The sequence below is a fragment of the Anabrus simplex genome, chromosome X (assembly GCF_040414725.1).
Source record: "Anabrus simplex isolate iqAnaSimp1 chromosome X, ASM4041472v1, whole genome shotgun sequence".
In the NCBI taxonomy this organism is placed as follows: domain Eukaryota; kingdom Metazoa; phylum Arthropoda; class Insecta; order Orthoptera; family Tettigoniidae; genus Anabrus; species Anabrus simplex.
Genome location: NC_090279.1, coordinates 154370418 through 154388501, shown reverse-complemented (window position 1 = coordinate 154388501; position 18084 = coordinate 154370418). Strand labels below are relative to the sequence as shown.

General features: G+C 40.5%; 1 protein-coding gene and 1 pseudogene across 1 annotated transcript in view; both read right to left on the bottom strand.

Annotated features, from left to right (window-relative positions):
• Positions 1–18084, bottom strand: part of kz (putative ATP-dependent RNA helicase kurz) — an 89647-nt gene that overhangs the window by 28214 nt on the left and 43349 nt on the right. Inside the window, exons 8-11 of the mRNA XM_067159310.2 lie at positions 15981–16342; positions 14592–14824; positions 6684–6907; positions 99–323 (exon numbers count right to left, since the gene is read on the bottom strand). Of these exons, the coding sequence (XP_067015411.2) occupies positions 99–323; positions 6684–6907; positions 14592–14824; positions 15981–16342 (1044 nt within the window). The remainder of the gene's footprint in view (positions 1–98; positions 324–6683; positions 6908–14591; positions 14825–15980; positions 16343–18084) is intronic.
• Positions 18079–18084, bottom strand: part of LOC137503144 (tigger transposable element-derived protein 4-like) — a 565-nt pseudogene continuing 559 nt past the window's right edge.

The window sequence follows — 18084 nt, the reverse complement described above, 5'->3', positions numbered from 1 at the left end:
GAGCCCTATAGACAATAACCGTCTAGTAGTGAAATAAGAACTACATTTTTGATCTACAATTAGAGCATATAACCAAAACATTTATCATGTGTACTCACCAAGAAGCAAAGACTGCCCAGTACCAGCCCAGGCCCGGCGAGCGCGTGTCCACGCCACGTCCCCCTCGATGAGGACCTCGGGTACGGTGAGAGCGGCCACCATGCAGATGGTGTACGGCAGCAAGCCGTGCTGGTGACTGAGAGCCAACATCTTGGCGAAACGTGGTGCCACAGGGAACGACGCCATGGCTCGACCCAGCGGAGTTATACGAGATATCCAGTCCTCTGTAAGCATGTATTCATTGACATTGGAAAGGATGGTACCCAAACTCCATTGCCATAAAGCAGCAGTAATAGATTGAATTAGACCTAAAATTGTGAAATATTGTGGGAAGGCAGGAAAGGCAGAGATAAAATGGCTTAATAGAGTGATATGATTATCATGAATGTTTCTGATTTGACAAAACAATAATTGCACCCACCTATGGACAAGGGAACAGGAAGGATCGCCACAACTTATCGAGGTATCTCATCGATCAGTACACCGGGAAAGGTGTTCACTAGCGTCTTGGAAGGGAGGGTACGATCAGTTGTTGAGAGGAGGTTGGATGGAAACCAGTGTGGTTTCAGACCACAGAGGGTCTGACAGCATCAGATTTTCAATATGCGCCAGGTAACTGAAAAATGATATGAGAGGAATGGACAGTTACGTTTATGTTTCACAGATCTAGAGAAGGCACACAACGGATTATAGAAGGAAAAGATGTTCGCTGTACTGCGGGGGCTATGGGATTTAGAATAGATTATTAAAAGCAATCACAGGCATTAATGTTGACAATTGAAGGTAGACTGAGTTCTTGATTAAAGATACTTGCCCAATTATAACGTAGTTGATGCTCCAGTTACTACATGTATGACTCTAAAAGTAGAATTTAGAAACTTTATTCTATTTCTTACTTCATACGTAATGACTGTTCGTAAATTTTACATATATCAGAAACTTCCTACGTAAGTAAGAATTTAAGTAACTTGGCCTCTGCATTTCCTAGTGCATGTTTCTGTAGTGTGTTACTGCGTATTAAGGGGAATGCGTCAGAACAAACACAAATACCCAGTCCCTGAGTCAGGAGAATTAACCACACACAAAATCCCTGACCTACTAGGAATAGAACCCTAGACCATTTGAACTGAAGGCCTCAACGGTGACCATACAGATAAGGAACAGGATATACAAATTATTACACATCATAAAACTGATTAAAACTTAAAATACTACAAACAAAATAACAGTAGAGATTAAGACAAAACGAACAAAGAAATGATCTACATTGCACTGACTTGAAATCATTAACAACATAACAATAACTCAAAGAAATGTAAAAGAAGCAAAAATACTAGTAATAAAATCATCATTCAACATTATTTGAAAAGACTGAGATAATGGTAGCATCATCATCATCATCATTTCCCTTTATCCAGCTGTAGCCGGGTAGGGGCAAATATGGTTCCTCTCCACTTTCTTCGGTCTTTCTACCACTCCTCCTCCAACACTGTGTCCCAGTCCAGGTTTCTTTCTATAATGCTGCGTTGGATGGTATCCTTCCATCTCAATCGTGGTCGTCCACGGCCTCTCCTTCCTTGGATTTGCATTTCCATCACCATTTTTGGCATTCTTTCGTCGCTCATTCGCTTTATGTGCCCAAACCATCTTAGTCGGCTCTTCTCTATTCTATCATTAATTTTTTCCACTCCAATTTCTTCCCGGATTTTCTCATTCCTTATTTTGTCTTTCCTACTCTTCTGTATCATACTCTTCAAGAATTTCATTTCGGCCGCCTGTATTCGACTCTCATCCTTCTTTGTCATTGTCCAAGTTTCTGCTCCGTAAGTTGTTATGGGTACGTAATACATCTTGTACATAGTATCCTTTGCTTCCATTGGCACATCTTTGTCCCATAACATATTTCTTACACTATGATAGAAACAACTTCCAGCTTGAATCCTTTTACTAATCTCAGCATCCAGTTGAGCATTCTCCATTAATTCACTCCCCAGGTATTTAAACGTTTCCACTACTTCCAGGTGCTTGTCTGCAAGTCTAATCTGACCTTTCCCTTCTTTCTCCCCTCTAGTCATAACAAGAGTTTTACTCTTTTCTACACTTATTTTCAATCCACATTCTTCAATCTTCCCATTCACCACATTCAACTGTTCTTGAACCTTCCTGTCGTCTTCTCCCCAAATCACAATATCATCTGCAAATAATATCATGTTCATTTCTCTTCCTCCATATACTGCTTTTGCTGTTCTCATGACGTCATCCATGACTAATGTAAACAGGATTGGTGATAGAACACTTCCCTGTCTCAGCCCACTAGTTATTTTGAACCAACTTGTCCTGCCAACTTGTGTTTGCACGCAACTACAACATTCCTTATACAATGCCATGATCATTTTTATTAATCCCTGTCCAATTCCTTTTTGCACCAGACTGTCCCAAACTTTCGTCCTAGGGACACTGTCATATGCCTTTTCAATATCAATGAATGTCATCACCATATCATTCCCGTACTCCCAATGCTTTTCCATTAGTTGTCTCAATCAATAATCAATATGCACTAATAATAAACCACATAATAGTAAATAACAGGAAAGTAAAAATAGTGAAACTATTTTAAAACCTAGGAGAAATTATAATGAAACCTGCATGGCCAGAAAGAATATATAAAATTATAAAAGCTCAAAAATAAATAATGTTATTTGCTTTACGTCCCACTAACTACTTTTATAGTCTTCGGAGATGCCGAGGTGCTGGAATTTAGTCCCGCAGGAGTTCTTTCACGTGCCAGTAAATCTACTGACACGAGGCTGACGTATTTGAGCACCTTTAAATACCACCGGACTGAGCCAGGATCGAACCTGCCAAGTTGGGGTCAGAAGACCAGCGCCTCAACCGTCTGAGCCACTCAGCCCGGCAAAGCTCAAAAATTAACATGGTCTACCTACAATAAAAAATGTCTATCAATCAAAACAAAATTATAACATTATTAGACGGCAGTTCAACCAGAGGTGACATACAAAGTTAAACACTTTTTAAAGTCACTCAGATAAACAGAATTGACAAAATCCTAAAAGTAAAGAGCTAGAACGTGCATAAACAAAAAATTTCGATAAGATGGACAATGGTGGATAATGCCAAATGAAGTGGCGTACAGAGAACTGGAGCCTATCACAGATACCATACGGAAGAGGAAGATCTCTTGTTTTAAGCCACATTATGCGGACACCAGAAACCAGATCACCAAGAAAAATTATAGAGAAACTCTGGCATTTGAAGCAACAAGTAGGATGGATTAAGGAAATTAGAGGGGATATGGTAGAACAAGAAATAACTCTGGACGATTTGCAAAACAAAACATAAAATTTAAAGAAACTGAAAAAAAAAATAATAATATTTAAACCAAAAATAGACAAATGACATAATATAAGGCGTAAGCTCTTCTGGTCAATGATATTCAGGAAACAAAACAACAAATAGCTCAGACTATTGGTTTGAAAATTTCATTTGAATAAACAGAAATTATGCAAACTCAACTTCCGCTAGCAAACAAAATTAAGCTGGGAAACCAAGAAATAAAAACTGTAGAAAAATTTACATATTTAGGTGAAATAGTCACATATAACCTGAACGAGAAACCAGCATGGCAAAACAGAACAGATAAACTGGTTACAGCACAGCATGTTACCAAGAATACACATAATAAAAGGTATATCTCGATAGCAACCAAATTGAAACATTGCAAAACAGTCACAAAGCCACAAATTACTTATACATGTGAAACATTATTCAAAACAAGCACAGGTGCAATAGATAGAGTACTGAAGTTAGAAAGGAAAAGAGTGAGAACCTGTTTAAATAAAAATTATCAAGTAAACAGAGTCTGTAGACTAGCTTTGAATGAAACAGTTTATAAAGAAATAGAACTTGTGACTAGCACAATGAAAAAGAGACGAATATAATTCCTAGGGCATCTAATATGGTCACCAGAAAAATAGAATCAGTAGAAAAGAGAAATGTATTAAAGAAATAAATCATCCGTCCTCCAATGAGGGTGACCATTTGGATCCGGAATACAGTTTCAATTTCAACGGGGTTTAAAAATATCAAAAAATGAAAATCTAATTGTTAATGCTGTTATCTTCTTTTTTCAAGGGTTAGTGGGGGAGGAATGTTAGTCACGTTCTCAGGTATAGTTGGAAATGAATGATTTGCAGAGTGTCCCTCAGTATCTGTAATACTACTTTTTCTAACTCACAGAATGGAACTTTCAAATCTTTTAGGAAGGCCGATGTCTGACTAGGGAGGGTGCCTCTTGCTCCAAATAGCAGGCCTTTTGACAATCCACTGATCGATAGGTATTTTGTACTTGGATGACAGGTAAGGCAAGCACGGAACATAGATAGCTTGCTTTTCTAGGTCCACGTCCCGAGTCTGATTTAGGTTTCTTTCAAAGCGAATGGTGGGATCTAAGACCACTGCTTTAATGCTTTAATGTCCTTCCTGTTGATGGCTATGATGTCCGCCCTCCGATTAGAGTCTCAGTAGAGATGCAGTGAACCTCCTCGTGCACCTCCCATCCACACTGTCTCAAGCCTTGAGCAATCAACGTTCTTATGTGGTGGTGGTGATTTTTGCGCATTAGCTCAGTGCTCCGGCAGAATCCCAGCACATGTCCAAGGGTTTCTGTCTCGTTGCAGCCATTTTGGCATGTGTTGAATGACCTACTGGGAACCGACCTGACTGCCGTGAGGTTGCATGACATCTTCACTGTGTTTATGTATTCAGAAGAGGACAGAGGTGATTTATGAGTCATCCAGGAGTTTGTTTTCGGGCAGTCCGAATAAAACACTACTCCCCTTCCTTTATGTGGTAGCTGGCACCACGACTGAAAGGATCGATTTCTCATAATTTCTCGTAGTTTTCTTCAGTCAATCTTGGGGGAAGACTTTTTTTTATTTTTTTTATGTCAAGTCTGTGGAGTGCCATATCTTGTTCTTCAGGTAACTTCCTTACGTGTGGTAGATGAACATCCTGAATAAGGAGTAAGCGATTACAAATATTGTAATGCTGTATACTGCTGGCTTCCCAATCTACGCAAATTATTCCCATCCCTCTGACCGTTCTGGAACTATACAGCATCAAATTTGGAGTACCATCTGGCAGCAGCATCATTATTTCTTTTACAGAACTTCTTATAATTTTGTCCAGATCTTTAAGAAAAGTGTTCGATAGTTGTGTCAGAGGGGCACATTGTAGAGGATAGATTAAGATAGAGCAAGAGTAAGAATAACATTAGATGGATCACAGAACTTAAAGAAGACACCAGAGAGTTACATATTACAAAAGAAGATTTAAAATACAAAACAAATAAACTCAAGATATTGAAAGAAAAACATACTAGACTATGGACAAAAATCAACAAGCAGAGAATAGGAAGAGTGATTCCAGAAGCAGAAAGAAAATTACTGTACGTTCAGAAAGGATGAAACAGTACTGGGCTGACAAAAAGAAGAAAAACCTCCATAAACCTGACTAAAGTAGTCCTATGTTGGCTAAAAAATTAAGATAAATAATAATAAGACATGATCACAAATTGAGGGCGTTGCTGCAGTGGACATGCAAGGTAGCGCGACTCTGATGCGGGTATGTAAGCACACACACACACACACGTAGGCGAAGGGATTAGTGTGGCAGTCACGTTGTGCCAAGGTGCGTGCTTTAAATGCGGCCACGTGAACTGTGGCAACATTATTACCAAATGTGTCCAAACAGGACCAACGTGCTGTTATTCTGTTCTTGGCTGCCGAAGGACAAACACCGGTGGACATCCACTGGAGAATGAAGGCTGTATACAAGGCAGCATGCCTGTCAAAAATCACCATCGTATAATGGTGCAGCAAGTTCCGTGCAGGTCGCGTTTCAACACAAGACGCCGGGCGATCTGGCAGGCCAGCCTCATCCAATACGGACAACAACAACAACAACTCAAGTGGGAGACACTCGAGCACCCACCCTATAGCCCTGATCTCTCTCCATGCAATTATCACACCTTCGGTCCCCTCAAAATGGCCTTGTAGGGTCGACGCTTCCTATCGGATGAGGATGTGCAGCAGGCGGTTACGGACTACTTCTTCACACAGCAGGACACGGTGTTTTACCACACAGGGATTTTCAACCTGCTGTGTCGGCGAGATGAGTGTCTCAATCCTCACGTTTTTTATTTTTTATTTTGTCTGACTGGCATCCCGATTCAGGACTGTACAGCCATTGAACGGAAACAGAAAAGATCAGAATGAACGAAAAGCTATTGGGCAATTTGGAAAGAAAACTTATCGAAGAAGATGACCAGAAAATGATTGACTGAAGTAGTTGAATGAGGCCGTAAAAAGCAGCGGCAGCAGAAGGAAAAGAAAAAAAAGAAAATCTAATTTATAACCATCTTCCTGTCTGTAATTTGAATATTAAACTAATACTTGGTTTTTATACCTCTGTTGCCATTTCTTGGAGGCTGCAGTATTTTTGCATCTGTCCCTAGGCATAGGACTGCACAAATTTAAAAACCGTAGACCTGCCATGCCATTTACCTGTATCACGTCCCGAAGGTGGTTCCAGCGCTCCGATCAAGACCAGCCTCCTCTCAGCAGCCTGAAGCTGTAGCAAGCCAGGGGGGGAGGGAAACGGAAAGTTAACAACTTTGTGTATCCCCATGGCCTTCATCTGTAACACCAAGTCGTCCACGGGCTTGACCTGGATTTCCGGCGGGGAGAAGTCGTCAAACTGATCGTTGAAAACAGCAGAGGAGTATAACCTAAGGAAGAGAGTAGTTATCATCAATCCGAACAAACTTTTAAACTTTTAATGGATTTTAATTTTTTAATTTTATGTGAGTAAAGATGTGAAATTATAGCATTTTTTGTGAGGCAATGTATAAACAATAACATTGCAAAAAAAACTGAGATTTGAAACTGAAATGCCTGCATTTTTTAATTATTTCTTTTTAGATTTTTTTTTTCATATTTGAATCTATCTACCATATGGCCTTTTAGTGCAGCCGGGAGTGTCCAAGAAAATGTTTGGCTCGCCTGGTGCAGGTATTTATATTTGATGCTCATAGGCAACCTGCGCATATGGATGTGGGATGATGATGATGATGATAATGAGGTAGAGAGAGGGTGAAACCTGGTGCCGGCACATAGCCAACTCCCGTCAGATAACACCACGGGGTCTGCTCAAAGCTTTACATCTCCATTCGATGAATGAATAACCGTCAACAGCGACATATGCCCTCGCTCCATGTGAACACTTCAGAGAAGTTTGGAATTTAATCCAGGCTTCTGGCACGCAATCTAGTGATTAGAAATTGTATATACCAGCACATTCCCTACCCTGTCAGCCAACATGGTAATGGTGAAATTTTTTTCGACCGACAGGACTCAAACCGGCTAACAAAACTCAAACCAGCTAAACATGGCGTCAGACTATATAGGCTTCAACGCCTTAACAATCAAGGCCACCGGGCGGGCTACAGATTTGAACTAAAGGATAACATTCCACAAGTTTCAACAGCTTCTCTCTTCACTGATTTCCAGTATAATGTCAAATGAATGAATATTCAAATAACAAACAGGGTGTGCTTTTGTATTGGTACCTGCCTTTGTCCCGCTAGGGAACGATCGCTTTGTGCTGGGTATCAGACCAAAGTAAAGATCAGTGTTAAGCACGTGTAGTTTGCAGTGAATCTGCTCACTTCAGCATGAAGTTCTCAGTCATGTTGCAGGTAAAGAATGAAACAAATTCTTAAGCTATTATTTACTATCAACAAAAAAATATATAATAGAAATGTGATATAATTAATCATTGTTATCTTATAATAATTATAAATAGTAATTTAAAATTGCTTGCATTTCACTAAAAAAAAAATACAGCTTACTGGTGTAATATCTAATTTACACTAATGGAACTGGCCATTGTAAGGAAACATAAGGGAAAAAGTGCAAAATTTTCCTTGCGATTGCAATATTTTCAAGCCTCTAGATATGAGGACCGTCTGTCTGTTAGGTCATCAGCCCAGAGGCTGGTTGGATCCTCAAATAGCACCACCAAAGGTTATGCGGTTATGAGGAAACCCAAAAAACCAATGGCAACACCAAAATGAGGTGTACGAGGCAAGATGAGGAGTGAGGTAGTTTGCCATTGCTTTCCTCACTGCGTCAGAAAGTACTATTGCAGCATGACTGACCCTATGAGCAGCACCTTTCATAACACTCAGATGCACTAGTCATGCTCTGAATGTCATTACTCAGCACTACCCACACCCCAGCAACTTCCATATTGTCACAGCCATGGATGTTAACTGGGACTTCGGTGGAAGCTACACTTTACTCTGGCCTGTGCCAAGAGATGGATGCAAAAGTACTGTATCCATCAAGAAATGACAGCAGGCAGATATGAGGACTATATTAACAATAATAATGAGGCAATAAGACAAAGTGCAGGGGATTGGCAAGCTGTTGAGGTTCGCAATAAAGAAGCTGCTTAGAGGAAGATGGAAGCTGATTAACAATGGAGAAGGTGCCCACATTGATCTGCAAGAGTAAACTCAAGAATCTTCCGCAGCCTGTATAAAGAGTGCAACTCCGAGAGCAAAAACTATAATAAGTAATGTTATTTTTGCCTTATGTAGCTTTCATCGATTTAGAGAAAGCATAGATATTGATTCCCATAGGGAATCTGAAATATTTGTCCTGAATGAGTAAATCAGATCAAAAATTAAATGTTGGCTTTTCAGGCGTTTGCTCTATTAACCAGCATTTCGTCTTAGGTCTGACACTAGACTCGTCAGAGTGGGATGTGTCAGACCCTACCCACTGATGCTGGGGTGTATGCAGGTGAACTTATCAGAAGCCTCTTATGTGGCACAGTCTGATAACTGCATACGGGAGATAAAACTCCACAATGGAATTAATGCCCGCCTAGCAATTCCAAATGGTAATTCTAAATTCCCATGGAGGGAATTAGATACTTTTCCACCAATAGAGCATATCAAAAATCAGATCAAAAATTAAATGTTGGCTTTTCAGGCGTTTGCTCTATTTTATAAATTTACTCATTCAGGACAAATATTTCAGATTCCCTATGGGAATCAATATCTATGTCATCTGATGGCCAAGCAGGCATCAATTTTTGATAATGAGACGAAGTCTCTTAGTGCATTGGCACTGCCGGTGGCTCCAGTTAGCCTATGCAGTGGCCTCCACGATATGCACTAGCCAGCGTATTGGTAGGTGTGCTAGGTACCAACTGATGAGCCCACCCTAGCACACGAGGGCGAAACGCTGGCAACCAAGAATGAGTTAGCTGGAAAATTTATAATGTCCAATAACGGACCATTTATATTGGTATTAGAGAAAGCATTCGACAAGGTTACCTGGAAGTTATTATTTCAAACTCTGAGAACGTTGGGTCTTGATTGGAAGGACAGGTGTTTGCTTTTTAACCTGTATAAAGCCCAAAGCACAGAAATGAACATTACTGGAATGACAAGAGAAGCAAGAATAAGAAGAGGAGTGTGGCAAGGCTGTATCTTATTGCCTTTTTGGTTTAATATCTTCACAGAATTCGCTCTTAGAACAGTAAAAGAAAAACCAAAGGGATAAATTTTAATGGTAAACAAATTCATAGTATTTGCTTTGCAGATGATATTGCATTGATAGCTGATTCAGAGCACAAAATGACTAAGATGCTCAGTATACTAAAAACACGTTAGAGAAGTTCAGGATAAAAATAAACACAAAGAAAACAAAAATGATTGTCGTTCAAAAGAAGAAGACTGAATTGAAAACAAACATTAAATTAGGCTGTGCAAAAATAGATCAGATTAAAGAATTTTGTTATCTGGGTAGTGTTATTACCAATGATAATCAGTGCCTGACAGAAGTCAAAAGAAGAATTGCTATAGCAAAACAAGTGTTTCAAAGCAGGAAAAATCTATTGTTAAATAAGCAAACAGGAATTGAAACCACGAAGCAATTTGTTAAAACCTTTGTTTGGAGTGTGCTAACTTACGGTTGTGAGACCTGAACTTTGGGAAAACAAGCACAATCAAGACTATAAGCTGTGGAAACGTAGTTTTGAAGAAGACTGACAGGGACGAGTTGGACAGAAAAGAAGACTAATATCCAAATTTTGAATGGCATTAATGAGAAACGGACCTCAATTTATTCAATAGAGCAGAGGAAAGCTAAATTTCTTGGACACATCCTATGACATGACACTTTTCTCCAGAATGTCTACGAAGGAAAGGTCCTAGGGAAGAAGCCGAGAGGAAGACCGCGTCTCTAATACCTTAGGAACATAATCACTCAGCTGGGTTTTGCTTCCTATGTCACGATGAAAAGGACTGCTGAAGACCATGGGGTGTAGCTACAGTGACAAGGCTTAGCCTTTAGATAATGGATGGATAGATTTTTGCCTTATGTCTCTTTTCTTTTCCTGTATTTACCTTGCTTTATTTTTATCCTACACTTCCCACATCAAGCCTGAAGATCTGTCACTATGGCACTCAATGAGTGTTGATACCCATCCTCCCGATGAAGCTGGGAAGTAGAAACAAGCTTGTCGGGGGCTGAGAAGAAATGGGACTGTCCTTGTCCTTTAATGTTTGTCCTCGTCTTCTCTTTATGTTGCTCCTTTTCCCACACTTATCTCCCATTGTGCTCATCATATTATGCATTTTTCTTATTCCTATCTCTCTATAAGTCCGACTCCTTGGCTGAATGGTCAGCGTTGAGGTGCACATTGACAAGGAGGGAGGAGAGAAGAATTCAAGCCACCGAAATTAAATACCTAAGAAGTACGATAGGAAAGACAGATTAAGAAACTTAGATGTGAGAAAGGAGGTTGGAATGGAAAGACTAAATGAGTTACAGTGAAACCTCGATTCTCCGTTTTTTCGAGGGACCATGAAAATAAAACGTACAACACGGGAAAACGAAAAATCCGGGAATTAATGAAAACCATCAACAATTTGGCTAAACATCACAAAAATGAAAAATGTATAACTATAATCTTACAAAACTCCTAAACCAAACTAAACTACAGCCCCAATGGGACTTTGCCTGCCAAGCGACCGCTCCTCAGCCCAAAGGCCTGCAGATTACGAGGTGCGCATGGTCAGTGCGACGAATCCTCTCGGCCGATATTCCTGGCTCTGTAGATCGGGGTCACCACTCACCATGAGATAGCTCCACAATTAAAGGTAATCATGTAGGCTGAGTGGACCTGGAACCAGACTTATATCCAGGTAAAATTGTCTGACCTGGTCGTAATCGAACCCGGGCCCTCTGGATGAGAGGGGGGAATGTTAAACCGCGAAACCGCATTTATTACCGATACACGAGTTCAAAATCTCGATACTTTATATTCAATTTTACAGGGGAATCTTCGTCAGTTTCCTGTGTAAACTTCTTTCAGTTCAGCAACTTTGATTAGGCTAGCCAAACTCTTCAAAAAATCTAATAACGCCAAGCCAAACGATAATCGACCACAAGTAGTTTTTAATTCTCTCATCTAATAAAATAAAGCACATTAGATACAAAAGCGCCCAAAATGATGGCGAAATCCGTTCATTTCTTAATCTTTCATTGTAATTTGGTCTTTGGTATACTGTTCGTAGTCAGTTTCTGGAAATCTCGTACCGCGCAAATTAGGCCTACATCGACTTTTAAAGGTTATGTTGAACTCGAAAACATGGTTTTGAATGTTAGTATCGATTTTTAAAAGTTCTTGAATGCATTATATTCAATTCTGCGCGTCACAAATCCAATCAAATTGGAAAGATAAAAGAAATATCAAAACTTCAGAAATTACGGTTATTCGTGACCTTGAAGTCATCTGGAAAGCGCGCTCGCTGCACATTCAGTACGAGTTTGAAATAATACCAACCATTTAAAATGTAACGTGCGCAAATAAAACGACTGCGGTTTTTGGTATTTTAACACGAAACGTAAAATTCCCAGTTTTACATTAGGGCCTAAACAGTAATAAGCAATCCCAAGACCTCCCATGGCTTTCTTTTTTTTTTAATGTAAGTTGCAACATCTGTTTTGGTCTCGCTAACATAATCATGTACGATAATATAAAAAATACTGAATTTGTGTTAAGAAGGAACAGTTTCGATTCCTGCCTGAAAGCCCAGTTACTCTGCAGTGCCCTGAGCAAAGTGCCGAAAACCTCTTCGGCAGTACGATCGAAAAAATGTAAAAATATAAACATCTAACCCTGGACATAATATGGACGTTTTATAATTGCGAACATTTGACGAAACTCGTTCCGTCTTCAAGCAGAGCTGTCGAAATGCACCGTGTCTCCTTGCAATTGTTGTAGCCACTCTCTGCTTTATGATTTTCCGAGATTCTCTAAACAATACCACCCGAATGCGATGCTAAGATGGTCCCTTATGCAAGTTCACCGCCGATCGGTTTTCCAGTACCGGTACAGTACTTGCTTTAATTATCGCAGTGACGGGGCGTTAACGCCAAGATCCATAAATATGCCATAGCCGTCCTTTCGTGAGATACAGTTTATTAAAAAACGATTGATCGAGGATTTAGCGTTGATGGGACTGGGATTTCTGGACGGTTGATCCGGGAAATCGTTTCTTCGAGGAACGGATAATGCGGGACTTTTACAACGTGATTTAATTATGATGCTCGCGGGACCACGTAATTTGAACGCATATTCCGGGAAAACGTATTTTCCGGGAACGGATAATCGAGGTTCCACTGTAATCAATAGAAATAAATTAAGATGGTTTGGACATGTAAAGAGGATGGAGGAGGAAAGAATACCAAAACATGATTGAGATGATGTTGGAGGGAAGGAGGGCAAGAGGGAGGCCTAGAACAAGGTGGATCGATTCCATAAAGAGGAGTGCACGACGACGAAACCTCGACTCGGACAAACTGATGGAAAAGGAATGGTGGAAGGAGAGAGGAAGGTGGAGAAGTGCCATAAATGCTACGACCCAGCAGGAGCTGGATAAGGGGAAAGGAGGAAGAGGATAATTATTATTTTGACCATATAAACGGACAGTAAATGAGAAATAGCACAGGCTGAGGACCATAAATGCGAAAAAATTACTGCACCTGTGAACTCCAGTAACAAAAAAGATCCTACTACTTCCATAGATGGTAGTACTGGAACTTGAGGACTGTAACAGAGTGTAGTAGTGTAAGGATTAAACTGCAACATAAGCGGTTGGTGATGTAAGCCTTGACTCAGCTAGACAGAGTGGGTCAAGTGAGGAATGAAATGTGCAAAGGTTTGCGCGACGAGACAGGAGGGACAATTACATCGTTGACATTGGACATGCCATTGGGAACGGAAGATGACTACTGTGGTGACCTGCATCTTGGGGGTCACGTTTCTGGAGTATCCGAAGGACCTCATGGCATGTCCAAGGAGAATTGTGTTTCCATTTCCTTCATTATTATTATTATTATTATTTTGTTTTGTTTATTTACCCTGTTTTTTTTATCGTTTATGCCCATTGCATGCCAACTAATAAGGGTTGATCATGGCCATATGGCAGTGCATATGGGGAATGATTGCCCTTTATTGTCAGTTTATTTTATTTGGATGGTTTTTTATTGTATGTCATTTAGGCTATACCAAATTTGAACCATGTATTGGGTGGAAACCTGTGAGGTTCAATAAATCTAAATCTACAGAAAGTGGTATCATTGTATTTATCCTCAAACATAAGCATCGGGTCTGATGAGGATATCAGCTAGGAGTGAGAACATCATGAGTTCAGTGCGGTTTGTTAGTTCTGAAGTAAACTGTTCTGAAACAAAACAGTGCTGTGAGAAGCCATGCTGTAGAACAAACAATCGACATGCATCAGCTCTGTGCCTTCGATTATGATTGCAAGTAAAAACCATGTCCAACAGAAAACTCAAATATAAGTGAACTTGTCACACAAAAATTGTGAATAGTTGTTTAATAAATTTAGTGGATAGTAGTAGTCATTTCAGTTTCAAGGATCCTGATGACCTTCCAAAATCATATTCACCATCACATTAAGAGTAGTATGCAGTTATTCTCAAGCAAACTGAGGTGACTAAAAGGGGCCCCAAGGGCTCTCAACTTAGGAGCATGGGTTGGTGACCACAGGACCCTAAGCTGAGTCCTGGCATTGCTTCCACTTACTTGTTCCAGCCTCCTCACTTTCATTTATCCTATCCAACCTCCCTTGATCAACTCTTGTTCTTTTCTGACCCCGACATTATTAGGTTTCCGAGGGCTAGAGAGTCTTTCATTTTCACGCCCTTCCTGGCGCTTGTCTATCTTTGGCCGATACCTTGAAATTTAGAAGTGTCGCATACCTTCAATTTTTTCTCACTTATTAGTGTTATATAGAGCATGGTTGCCTAGCTGTACCTCCTCTTAAAATAGTAATTATCACCACCACCACTGAGGATCATTGTTACCTGTAGCAGTGACCAGGCCCAGTACGGCCAGCTCGTCCTGCTCGCTGGTTGGCCGATGCCTTGCTCGTCCAATCCACATGAAATGCCGACACACCCGTCACACGGTCGTACTTCCGAACCTTCGACCGCCCGCAATCCACCACGTATCTTACACCTGGTATGGTGAGGGATGTTTCAGCCACATTGGTCGCCACGACACAAAGCCGACACCCCACAGGAGGAGGCTGGAACACCTGTCAACACAGAAGACTTATTTTAAAGTCAAAATTATTGCAATACAAAAACTCATCTTTAAACTTTCATGTAGTATATTTTGCTTTAAGTGACAGTTCTTACAAAGCCATATTGTTTTCCAACATCTAACTACTTCTTTCTCTTTCATGCTTACTCAAGAGAGCTCCTGGGTCGAACTATGGATCATTGGCCTCCATCCACTTCTCACATCTCTCTACGAGATGCAAGTCACTTCTGGGATACTTCTTAGATCTTTGTTCTGATCCACTCTGACACTTAATATAGGCTATTATTATGATGGGTTCGCCGCACCCAAAGGAATTTTATACCTAAATCCCAGGTTTCAATAAGGCTACTCCTAACCTAAAGAACATTTTTTTTTTTTTTTTTTTTTTTTTTTACTAATGGTTTAACGTTGTATTAACACTGAAGGTTTCCGGAGACGCAAGAATTGGAAAGGGCTAGGATTGGGAAGAAAGCGGCCATGGTCTTAATTATGTACAGCCCCAGAAATTGAGTGGTGTGAAAACGGGAAACCACGGAAAACTATCTCCAGGGCTGCTGACATTTGGGATTTGAACCCAAGATATCCCAAATGCAAGCTCATAGCTGCGAGACCCGAACCGCATGGCCAACTCGCCTGCTGCCTGCTGGGTTTTGGTGGTATTTCTTCCATTCGGGAGACCAACACCCAACTAAAGGAACTCCTCCACCCAAAGATGTTGCAGCAATCCAGAATGCAGTAAAGCAATGTTAAAGTTTGTCTCCCCCCTTCTTCTCAATGTTTATATACAACAGATGGTAAAGGAAATCAAAGAGGATTTTGGAAAAGGAACCACAATCCAAGGAGAGCAAATCAAAACCCTGAGATTTTTTGGTGATATTTTATCTGAGATTGCAGAAGATCTGGAGAAACTGCTGAATGGTATGGACAGAATCTTGGGGAAGGTGTACAAGATGAAAATAAAGAAGTCGAAAACAACTATGTGGACATAAGTGTCAATGCTACCACTTAGAACTCTGCAGCAAAAGAAGAAAATCAATTAAAGACTATGCAAAACAAGGTACAGGTGAACAATGTTAGTGTATTCTACCTCTCCTTTTATGGCTATTTGGCTGCAATAAAAGTACTATTAACATAATGATTCCACCAACCTTGGCCTGCTCATGTCCTGGCAGCAAGGAGTAGAGGGGCAGGACCCACATTGGCTGCCTGGTGGCCAAAGCTGCACCACCTGCAGCAAGCTCCTCATCCTCATCTTCATCATCTAGTGCAAGATCGTCGTCGTCGTCTCCATTGTCTTCAGCTACGACAGGGAACTCGTCGAGATCGATCGAGGGTAGTGCCACTTGCGCCAGACGTTGACGTTTAGATTTACCCTTGGGCTCGTCGTCGTCGTCGTCCGACTCCTCCTCGGCATGGCCATTCTGCACACCTTGCTTGGACTGAGTGGTCATCTTGCGGTATGGGAAAGTTTTCCGGAGCTTACGCACTAGGCTGTTTACCTCCTGCTGCCCTGTACAAATTACAAAAGAAAGTTATAATTTATACTCAATAGTCATCAAACACATCCTTAGACAAACAACCTTCTAAAGTGGGACACTAGAAGTAGTGTTACCAGATTTTAAAGCTCAAAATAAGGGAGGTTTGAAAACCAGATTCACTTGCATGCTACTATTCATTTATTCATATCCTAAAGGGAAGGCCTTGTCGCTGCAACCACATTTGTCTCTCCTCTGCTGAGCGTTTCAGGTCAACATTTTTTTTTTTTTTTTTTTTTTCAAATTCAGCCTGTCCATCACGGAATACAGATACTTCTTCCTCGGCCTTCCTCTTCCCTTCTTACCCAGAACTTTTCCTTCCAGCATAGTCGTGAGGAATGTGTTATGTCTAAGTGTGTGGCCAAGGATGCTACCATATACTGTCATATTTTTCAGCATGTCAGGTCTGATATCTCCTCAAATCAGCATGGCTTTATGCCAACTAGGTCTATGGTTAACAATCTGATTAAGTTTTACACAATTTGTATCCACTGACCTTGACAAGAAAGGGCAAGTAGATGTTACCTATACAAGTGGATTGCGATGTTTTGATAATGAAGTTATCAACTTGTAATTCTTCTACAAACTACTGGTGTCTTTATCTCAAAAGCAGAATTCAAGTCATAAATTATAAAAGCCACCTACCTCATAAGTCCACCCTCATTTCAGAGTTCCGCAGGGACCAAATTTGAGGACATTATTATTTCATTATTTTTTAATGAAATCGACGAATGGCCTAAAGTTACACCTGGCTGTAGGTATAAAATGCCTCTGGGAGTGGTGAACCCACCGTAATAATAGCTTATATATGATATGGAAACTTCAAAATTTGCCTCGGAAGTGAGAGGAAGGTGGGGAAGTACCAAAAATGCCCCGACCTGGCAGGCGCTGGATAAGAGGAAAGGAGGAGGTAGGTGACAAAAACCAGAATACTACTTTGATATGGCCTTAGAAAACTAGCACCCTGTCATTATTATTATTATTATTATTATTATTATTATTATTATTATTATTATTATGTTCTTGAGTATACATGGATGTGACTAGTTAATCCAATCTTAGTCTACATTACATGCAAAATTCTATTGTTGGCATAGCGTAGATATCAGTGCAGCATTTTCAGGCACTTCCTCAGGTGTACCGACGTCACCATTTTCTGCAAATCCCGCTTTTGCAAAACACTTTACGACTGTTTGAGGTTTGATCTGCTTGACAGCCAAACTGATCCAGTTGACAGCATCCAGTATGGAAACTGAGCGTGCAAGGGAGTAGGTGTTGTCATTTGTATCAACATTCTTGATCAGCGACTGCATCAATAAACGACTGTAGTGAGATTTAAAGGAGTAAATCACTCCTTGGTCCAAAGGTTGAACAACACTGGTTGTGTTTGACATTGGAAAGCAACACGTGTGGGTCACAAGTGGCATTGTCAAGAAAAAGAATAACTTTGCAATTTTCCTTCTTCATCCTACAGTTAAATTTGTTCAGCCATTCTTCCATTAGAGCACTGGTTATCCAGGCGTTCCCATTGCTCCTCAAAGTTACCGGAAGCTTGTGCAAGTCCAAGTTTTTATAACACCTTGGGCTTGCTGATTTCCCAAAAGTGACTTTGAAGGCAAGGCTCGAGAAAACAATCCTGTTTCGTCGGCATTGAAAATGTCTTTAGGTTCACAGCCAGAAATAAAATTTTGCAGCTTCGATTTCCAGTCGGCTACTG